Raw genomic sequence first — 9,957 nt, 5'->3', positions numbered from 1 at the left:
CTGAGAAGATATTAAATCTTTTGTGTTAATGGGCACAGCAAACACATTGTGTTCCAAGTGTCTCGCTCCACGCAGATGTATGGCTGGGTGTGAGGATTTGCCTCTCCTGACTCTAAGTGGCCGCTTTCTACTCCAGAATCCCATCTGAGCTGAGCAGACACCAAATGAATCAACACCAGCATTATTCTGACAGCAAATCCTTGCTCAGCTTTTTCCCCTGGCAGACAAAGTGATATTTCTCAGATACAATCTCTTATTACTTAAAACAGTTGAGCCAAGCGTTTGATACAGTACCTCCAAAAAGAAAAAGCAGTCCTGTCATTAGAAGCAGTAGGTAGGCCCTGGCAAGAATGCTAATGAATCCGGTCATTCCTCCAAAAACCATCAATATTAGGCTGAGGGGCATCAGGATGACAAATGTCCCATGCATATCTGAAGAAAAAGGAAAATTGTTAATATTTTAATATTTTATTACGGCATCATTGGATGTACTAATAATTACTAAGTGCAGAGGTCCTGATTGGGGTCAAAGCTTTATTCTGCACTGCACAAACAAGGAACTGGACAGTCGCTTGGGTTTGCAATGTAAGGCAGCAGGACTAACATATAGCAGGAAAGAAAAGGTAACACACAGAGCAAGACCTTCACAGGATCACAGCCTGTGTTTCAAATATGGAAATATTTCAAACATGGATATATTTAAGCATTAGGCTGTCCTCAGGTATGAAGGCCAGCTGGACAGCAGGTGATGCATTGCATACCAGGTGGTCATCGATTTTAAGAAAAAGTAGCCCCAGTTACCAGAACCACACAGATCACACCGAGTGGCATCGTTCTGTTGGGGTGGTGAAATCCAGCAGATGCTTTGGTTAAACGCATTCTTTTCTGTCACATGTTCTCTGATGAATCGATCTAACAAATTGTTGACCTTTTCCTTTGTTGCAGCTGACCATCAGCTAGACGTAAATTTTCCCATCCAGCTCAGATTCTGTCTGTCATTGTTTTCTACAGCAGCTTCAATAAGTACATTAACCTATCCTGCTCGCTTCCTCCCATGCTAAATGTTTCACATTAGTCTTCCTTGATTCCTGTAACATTTTAACAGCTGTGTAAACAGAGGGTTGCTAGGTACTTTTTCATATCACACTGTTTTTCCCATCATAAACCAGCTTTGTGTCATTGTTCCTTCTCATGCAATCTATCCACAACATTCAACTCAACCTTTTCTAGAGCAATAACCAAAAAAACTAATTCCAGCTTGCAGTAGCAATTGATTTCATAGCAGAGTGAAGTGCAGAGTTACTGAGAAAGGAAAACTTCAAATCCATTTTCTGAAGGGCTCTAGGATTGACCGTCAGATTTAATTTCACAGAGGAACAACAATACACCACTAGCTGGTTCCCAAGGAAAATGAGTCAGTTAAGACATCACAGTGTGTGGGATCAGATGTTCAATTTTTTTAAGCCACTGTAAGTGCCCACTGAATTAGGGGTTCTCCACCTGACGCTGGCTAAGGATCCAGCTTATCCTCTTCAATATCATTATAAAGATAAGCCACAATCATGTATGTATCTCTGTTCAGTTCTAGAACCTTGGAAGGGTCTCCACAGGATCAGGGCAGACACTGTTCATTTCTTTACTTGAGAGGAATGTTATTTCAAGACAGAATTATTTGTTTTGTGTAGCACAGAATACGCTCACAAGAAAAAGTGTGGCAAGTGACAAAGTTTTGGGAGGCAACCCTATTGTTCTTCTATCTCCATTTGTAGACTCATATTTAGTCCCACATACGCCCCCATTACGATCAGCTGATGCTCAGAAGCATGAATTCAACATTCGGCATTGGAAGGAGCACTTTCTCTCCTTGCTTCCAAATAGAGGATACTCCCTGGACTTTCCTTTGGCAAAACAGGCCAGGGCTGCTGTTGCTGACTAAGAAACCCAAAACTACAGCAATTTTCAGATGCTAACAGTCAACTCAATGTTCAGCTTACAGTGTGTAAACCACTATGTCAAAACAGTTTGCCAATCTTGGTTGAATTCCAAGAGGAGAAATAGGCATGGAACTCAGCTCAGGAGTTTTAGAGAGTTAGAAGCGGTTGCCAGGGATGTGCTGCGATGTGGTGCGACAGAACAGAGAACTGGCACATGGTTTAGTCCTCACATTCCAGAGGGGCAGTGGGAACAGGCTCATCTGCTGCCCCGTTCGTGCTTCCTGAGGGTATCGGGTCTGGTTTTGTTTCCCTGCCCCTTTGACATCTACGTGTCCCCTTGGGTTTGGTCTTGTACCTAAGAGGTGAAGCGGCCTTGGGGGTATAAAATCTGATGCAATCAACATTTTAAAAGTAAAAATGTTAAGAATGGCACAACTCTGTCCTCAGATCTGGCTTTGCTGGGAGGGAAGAAGCAGGAACAAGCTCAGCCCTGGGCCTGCGCTTTGTGAGTTTCCAGGTGCCCCTCACCAGTTAAAGCTGCTGCTTACGAACAACATCTCAGGACAGTTGCACTCATAGCTGCTATTTTATAGAATCATAGAGTGGCCTAGGCCAGAAGGGACCTTAGAGATCATTGAATCCAACCTTACTGTCATGGGCAGGGATGTCTCTCAACTAGACGAGGCATTTCTTTCTTTCCTTTTCCTGGGGTGATTTCAGGTGCTGCAGCCAGGACTGCAGCTGTAGCCAGGACAAGTGCAGGTGAAAAAGATAAGGCTCTGAATGTAATCTTTTGAAGTAAGGGGAAAACAATCCCATGCCAGAGCCTTCTCCTGGTGAGAGTCACAGATTACATTAAAGATCTCTCTCAGGTGCATGCAACATCAGAATAACTGATTTTTATGCCCTCTTCAGTGATATCTCAGCCGAAACCCATAAATCCCACCGTGGCAGAGCCTTGCTTTGCCTCCACACAGCTGGGATCACATTTCTCATGAATCACCTGCAGCTTTTTTAAAATCAAATATTTAATGGATTGTATTTGGTTAGACAGCACTTTTATCACCTCCAGGGTTCTAGTTCAGTACCTTATACCCATCTATCCTTCCATGAAACCTGCAACTGCCTGGGAAACTTACTCTAAAACGCTGCCATGGAAACCGCTTAGGAATCCGAATTCATACCGTCTGGCATATGATGTTATGCCATTATGTTCCTTGATTAGAGGGACAGAATTAGTTTATAGAAGGACATGACTTTAAATATCTTTATTTCTGTCTTCAACAATCATTTGTGAGAGAAGTTAAAACATCGATTTTGCAGTCATTTCAGTATTTTTTTAGGTTGTGTTGAAATACGTATTTATGCATTATGTATTATACATATAACAGCCTTCATTTTTATGAAATTAATCTAGTATTGGAAAAAAAAAACCTAAACATTTTGCACAAGTATGTGCACTGTTCTCTAAAACAGAATCGTTTCGCACATTTATTTCTCAATGCCCGAGTTCCCTGTCAGTTCAACACGAAAGACCCAATAGTCAAATCGTGAAACTACTGAAACAAGCTGATGAACATTTAAAAACCCACTCCATTCTTTTTTAGCGAAAAAATACTTGAATTGCTTGATCTGTGTTAATTAAGTTTTATCTCAGCTAGCCATAGTTCCTTCACTAGAGGTCTGACCAAATGACATCTGCAGTGTGTCCAGATCTGTGAATTTGGCAGACACTTCTCAACTACCACCCAACACAGCTGTTGAGCTGCTGTAACAGAAATCTGTGGGATGAACTAGAGAGATCGAATGGTTGCAAAAGTTCAGGTCTAGCAGTTTTGTTAGTCATCATCTCCTGTTGACAGGCTGGAGCTTAATTGTTTCAAACCAACTTTGGATTTGTTTGCACAGCTTTTAACAGCAAATAGTCTCTAGGAATCGGTAATAGTCACCTCGTCAAAAATACTCCTATTGGCAGCAGCTCAGAGGAGCTTAATCAAGGATCTCTTTATCTTCCCCAGCAGTAACTAAACAGTCAGTCAGAAAGACAGAAGCCTCTAGCTGACACAGAATGCTGGCAGTAACTAAATCCAACTGGGCTGCTCTGGAAAGACTTGGCAAAGCCAGGAAGAAACAGAGCACTGAGAAAACCCGACCTGCCTGCAAGCAAGGAAGGAAGGAAACAACTTAGAGAAACAAAGAGCAACAGAAAAGAACTGCTGTGTGTGGCTAAAGAACTGCTGTCTGGGGCTAAACCTGTGACTTCTGTGCTTGAACACCAGGGATAGGAAGGCTCAGATTCCCTCCTGTTCAGTGGAGAAGAGCTCGCAAAGTGGGTACCCCAGGACAATTAGATAAGCTCCGTGCTCTTCTGCAACAAGTCTCTGAGCTCAGCTGGAAGGCAAATTGCAGACAGTAGTAATAAAATGACGCTGGACTTGGTTCAGGTGAGCACTGACAGAAACCTTCAAGACAAGGAACGGGTAAAACGACAGAAGCAAGCGATGCCCTGTGGTTCACACTTGCTCTGATACCAATGAATTGGAAAATGAGAACATTCATCAGAAGTTGCCACTCGGTAGGTGTCAGCTGCAGCGATGATAAAGTTACCTTAGATTTCTGTATATATTTACTGTAATATCTACTGTAAGTGCCAAAGCAAATGTTCACCGGAATGTTTTTGAAGGACCACTGCACTGTTGCTCAGGAACAAAGCCACCTATCGTACCAGTTAAGGTAGAATTTCCACCCTGATCATTTGGGTCTTATTTAACTTGGCCTCTGAACTGGCTCTTGCCAGGTATTCCAGCCCTAGCTGTTCCTTTCTGATAAATTAAAACCAAAAAGAAAAAAACTGTGAAGAATTGTAAATCCCCCAGGAAAATATAATGGCAACCAAAGAACAAGGCGTTCTCAGATTCTATCATTATTTACATGCAACTCAGTAAAAAATGAAGCAGGCCCATGAAGAGTGGGGAGAAGAGTGAAGAGGGAGAAGAGCTGGTTAGTGACTGCTACAGGGTCCACACGCTGTGAGGAAATCCAGTCTAGCTGAGCTGTGCTATTAAACTAATTCTGCTGAGGAAGAAACCAAGGCAACGGTTTTGTTATAACAACCGAGGTACCGGTAACTGCCCCAAATGCAAAGATTGTTTCCCCGCAGGAGGCACTAACTTCCCTGCAGCCTCATGGCTCCAGCGACACTGATGTCTAAAGAAGAAAAGATAAAAATACTTTGGGGAGAACAATTTAAGCAGTTGTGCATGGGCAGCCACACACTCTAGTCTTGGTTTTATAACAAGAAGAACATTTTCCTGCAGCCATACAGAAGTAGAAACCATATCCATTAACTGATCATCTCTGAAGGGCTCAGGAACAGAGGAGAGGACTACAAAGCGACTTGTAACAGGAAAACAATCACTGGCCATGATGTTCAAATCAATAACAAAAAATCAGGATTGTCAGAGGCTTAATCATAGCTCGTAATACCTAGTGCAGCTGGTTCTTGTGTTGGGACAAGCCAGGCAGCCATTAAGAAATAAAAGTAGTTCCCCTCGTTATTTTTCGTAACGCAAGCCCCATCTCTGCAGTGTAGATGGGACCCTACACCAGTCTGAGGTGCAAAGGGAAGATTCAAGAGAAACGATCTGTTTCGTAATTTTGCGTCTGTTCGCATCTTGGGATGAAAACAGCCTCTTACGTGTTGGCCAAATAACACATTATAGACATCGTTTTTGTTGTGCCAAAAGGAAAAGGAAGAATAAAAAGCTGTGTGGCAATTTGGTTTTAAACTAGAGGAGGAGGTGGGGGGAGGAAGTCACACACCAAAAAATTCACATTTTAAAAGACTTCACCATGCTTTAAACACAACCTCAGCCACAGCTTTCGAGGATCAGTGTATCATATAGCATTTAGTTCAGAAAAATGGGGATGGAAGTAATTTTTGTGTTACCAAGCAGGGGTCACCATCCAGTCATAACGGGGACACACAGGAACAGGTTACTCGAGCTTCCAAAAAGTGAAGCTCACAGAAGAGTTTTGACAGGAGATATTAGTCTGCAGCAAACAGATTAATTTCTTCTTTCAATAGCTCATCCATCCTGCAAGAATTACTTGAACCACATCCAGAGTACAAATTGATTTGGATTAGAAATAGTAACAAAATTGTTCATTTTGCAGGGATTACACTGGTGCTGTCTTTAGCTAAAACTGTGCCGGTATTTGCTCATTATTAACAGTACAAACTTTGGTGCGAAATACATTTACATTACAAAATGCCCAAAATTAACTTGTTGGGTTTTGGTTGTTTTGTGTTCTCTGGGTTTGGGGTTTTGTTTTTGTTTTTTTTTAAATAAATTATTTTACAAAGCTGCAACTCAGGGAAATTCTTTTTGGTAGATGAAATACTGCCCCTCGTTCGATGCACCAACCTCCCTCTCTTTATGTGATCCTCAACACTTAGATGCAATTTTGAAAGTTATGCTTCTCTTACTGCAAAATGGCAAAACCGCTCAGAACTGACAGAGCTTCCCTTGATGACAGAGCGACACCTTTCTTTACCACTTGGCAAGAGATGGATTCAGCTCATCATGGAAAAAAAGTTGCTCTTGCTGTTTGTCTCCCACAGCTGGCACAGGAGAACACGCGGCAAGACAAGCTCTCTGGGGTGTCCTTGCTGACAGGTTTCAGTTTTAAAAGTGACTTTTAGGGGACTATCTTCAACCCTAGTGCTCACCAAGAGACCCTAGTAACTGTCTAAATTGTGAAAAGTTGCACTTTCATTTTAATGCTGTATTGGACTGAGGAAAATGTACATCCCTAGTAAAAAAAGAAAAGCTAGCGGTATATTTCTATAGACAGTGGCTGATGCTTTATATAAACATGTAACCATGCCGTAATGTAATCTGTGGTAGGAAAATACGTTATACGTTGTGGGTTTGAGGGAGAGAGTATAGACCATACATTCAGCTGGAGGGAGCAGCAAGAAAAGAAATGGAAGCTTAATGCAGAGGAGGAGGTATCCTTGTGTCTGAGCCATTACAGAAACTGCTCAAGAGCACTCTCGTGATGTGAAAAAGAGTCGCACTCTCAGGCTTAACAAGACCTAGGTTGATTGCCTGACTAACACTGCTGGAAGCACAGAACTTTAACTTGCATACCCAACTATTTTAATTTGCCAGGAGCTCTACTTGAAATACACAATAAGCCTAGAAGAAATCTGCTGGGGATGAATAGGAGAGAGATTGGAAACACAGACGGAGGGAATGAGAACTCTCTTCATTCTCTAACAAAGCATTTGTCTTCTGGAAGTGACCAGCACTTCTGTTTCGACTTAGACCCCGCTCTTTGCAATGAGCTATAGAATTTCTCCCTTCTCTCGAGCACTTGTGTCTAGTTAAGGCAAGCCAGGAAGAGCATGAGAACTTTGAAGAATGGGGGACAGGATTTCTGACGTGTTAAACTTCAGTGCCTGCATTGGGAGAGAGCCCTTCTAAATCTTTTTAGGAATAACTGGCAAGAGAAACGTTTGATGTTGCCAGAGCTCTTGAAATTCACTCTGCCAATTGAACACCGAGAAATATGGGTGCACAGCTGGACAAATTGAGATTAATTCCATGTGCATGTGCCTCACACAGATGCCGGCACAGGCACATGCAGAGGGGAAAAAACGTTGAAGTAACTGATTAAAGCCATGCAATTAGCCTGTCTGGCCCATATAGCAACACATGAAGAAACTACTGTGACTACACCGGAATCCACAATCTCAGAACCGTCCTCTAAAACTCCAATTAAAAATGTGTTACAGATGAAGATTTGCTCTGATCTGTCTAAATACGATTCAGCGACCACAGTCAGAAAATATTTAAGGAAGAAGTGTAAGGCTGAAGTAGAAAGTAATATCTCAGTACTTAACAAACCTAGATGTCACTTCGAAGTAACAAGTGCTGACCTGGCACTTCCTATGTTCAGCTGTTATTGCTGAGGGTCTGTAGCCTCACCACACTGAACCGCACCTAAGGTGATCATTTAAAATACCAAAAAGTTCACTCTGGAGGGCATTCTAATCAAAATTAGTAGATTCTTTCCGTAAAGGTATCTTTGATTCCTTATCTCATCATTTTTGAGCAGACTACACCTGCTTATAATAAAATCTGCAAGTGTCTTTGCAGATCTGAAGTCTTTGCCCAGGAACCTAAGAAAACATACTTGATAAAGAGAGCAAGAGAGAAAAAAAATTTCTCTGAATCACTCAGTTATGAATCCAATTTTTACTCATATTCCCTATTTTCCTACACTTTATGACTACCAAAGAGCTTGTGTTTCCAAGTCAACATGATTTTTATAACCAAAGGAGCTCAGTAGAGTCTCTGCTTTTGTTTTTGAAGATTTCAGTTTTAATTCAAGAGCTGTAATCTAAAGTCTCCTCACCTGAGAAAAGCTACAGATATAACTTTTGCAAATGTGAACACAACTTTCAAAACACTTATAACTCCATCCAGAAACTTTTAGACTATCCACAACGCAGTAGTTGAGGTGCCCACACTTAAAACGTGATCAGTCTGGTTCAATTATCTTTGAACCCTCAAAACGATCCAGCAGACAACCATTGTCACCGATCCTCACCATTTTCAGCAACACCAAGCAGCTAAAGCCCCCTGTCTTAAGCAGAAAGGATTAAAGAAACGGCACCTTCCGCCCGGAGAGCACAGAGAGGCGATCTGTGCTGTTAGTCTGGAACCTGCCAACGTGTGTGTCCAGCTGTTTCAGCAGCACCCTGGGATCTTATTCCTGCCTTAACTTTCCAGTTCCTGCTGCAACTCAGCTGCTTGAGCAGCAGCACTCCCAGGCTCACTTTGCTACGATTGCTGCACTTTTAGCTATTCCACAAGATGCTGTTCCAAGAGACTGAAGACACTCTAAGGCTCTCTGAAGGATTTATCAGTTAAATAGCTGGTTTTGAGGGCAAAAGTACCATTTTAAGACACAGGACATTTCCTTATCTCTCTGACACAAGTCAGAGACTTTCTGAAAACATTCTGACATTGACACATGAATCTGAAGAGAAATAAGTAAACAACAAATGCAGTTAGGAAATTAATTTTTTTTAACACAATGGTTTTCGAAGACTTTGAATGCTGCTTTTAGTCTTTCTTTTCTTAAATTCCTGCACACGTAAGGCTTGATCAATTCTTGGGTGATCCCTCTCAGATTGATCAAACTCTTTTGAGAGGATTTTGAACATTTTTGCCTTTATTTTTAACAATCATATACCTTCCTGAGCCACTCCAGGCAGAAACATCTTGCTCCTGTGAAAGAAATTAACTGAACTCAACAACACATAGATGGTTGTTTCAACAGTAATCCCACTTAAAGACCACATGCAATGACAGATATCGTACAGAAGCAGAGTCAAAACATTTTCTCTGAGAGCGACCCCTCTGAATCAGAAATGGGACCTTGTAAGTGACCAAGGAGGGAGGGAAGGATGGATGGAAGATCAGAAACAACATAGAAGTTACTCACACAAAAGCTGTCTGTGTGAATCAGTGATGTTTGCATTATCATGCTCGAAGGGGTTTATCAAAGGGTAGCATTCGCTCCTCGCTAATAAAGAAGGAGGGAAAAAAAATGAGAAAGAAATACGCCATATTACCTTATTCTAATATATCCTCTCTTTGTGTGTAATTCATGTAACACTACCTGCTTTAAAAACAGTCATTCCTAGGTCAGGAAGGAAAGGAGAGGATTTTCAGCACCCAGCATCGGCCAAATTATGCTCCCGTGGGGCTTGAGCACTTAAGTCAAAGGAGAAACACCCGCTCCTTTCAGAGCAAAGGAACAGCCTCTCTTACTCCGTGTTTTTAATGGTGGAATCAAACCCAAAAGTAATTTGCCTGGCACGTAAACTAAACCAAAGGTGGGGAAATCCTGTCATATCCACACAGGGTTTGTGGATCTTTCACCTGCACATTTTCAGCGCAGGTACACAGCGAGTCTGCAGGCACCTCCCTTCGGTGAGGAAGGG

The 9,957-nt window shown here is 41.9% G+C and overlaps 1 protein-coding gene across 1 annotated transcript; it reads right to left on the bottom strand.

The window, feature by feature from the left end:
• Window positions 1–294: 294 nt before the first annotated feature.
• Window positions 295–9,536, bottom strand: LOC104272034 (transmembrane protein 114-like; the record flags this gene model as incomplete). The annotated part of the gene is made up of 2 exons (XM_009866911.1): window positions 295–432; window positions 9,456–9,536. Coding segments are annotated over 2 exons (219 nt in total), but the record flags the coding sequence as incomplete, so codon positions are not given.
• Between the last annotated feature and the right edge of the window lie 421 nt (window positions 9,537–9,957).

The sequence above is a fragment of the Apaloderma vittatum genome, unplaced genomic scaffold (genome assembly GCF_000703405.1).
Source record: "Apaloderma vittatum isolate BGI_N311 unplaced genomic scaffold, ASM70340v1 scaffold41453, whole genome shotgun sequence".
NCBI lineage: Eukaryota > Metazoa > Chordata > Aves > Trogoniformes > Trogonidae > Apaloderma > Apaloderma vittatum.
The sequence above is the reverse complement of the archived record's forward strand: the minus strand, read 5'-3'. Positions and strand labels throughout refer to the sequence as shown.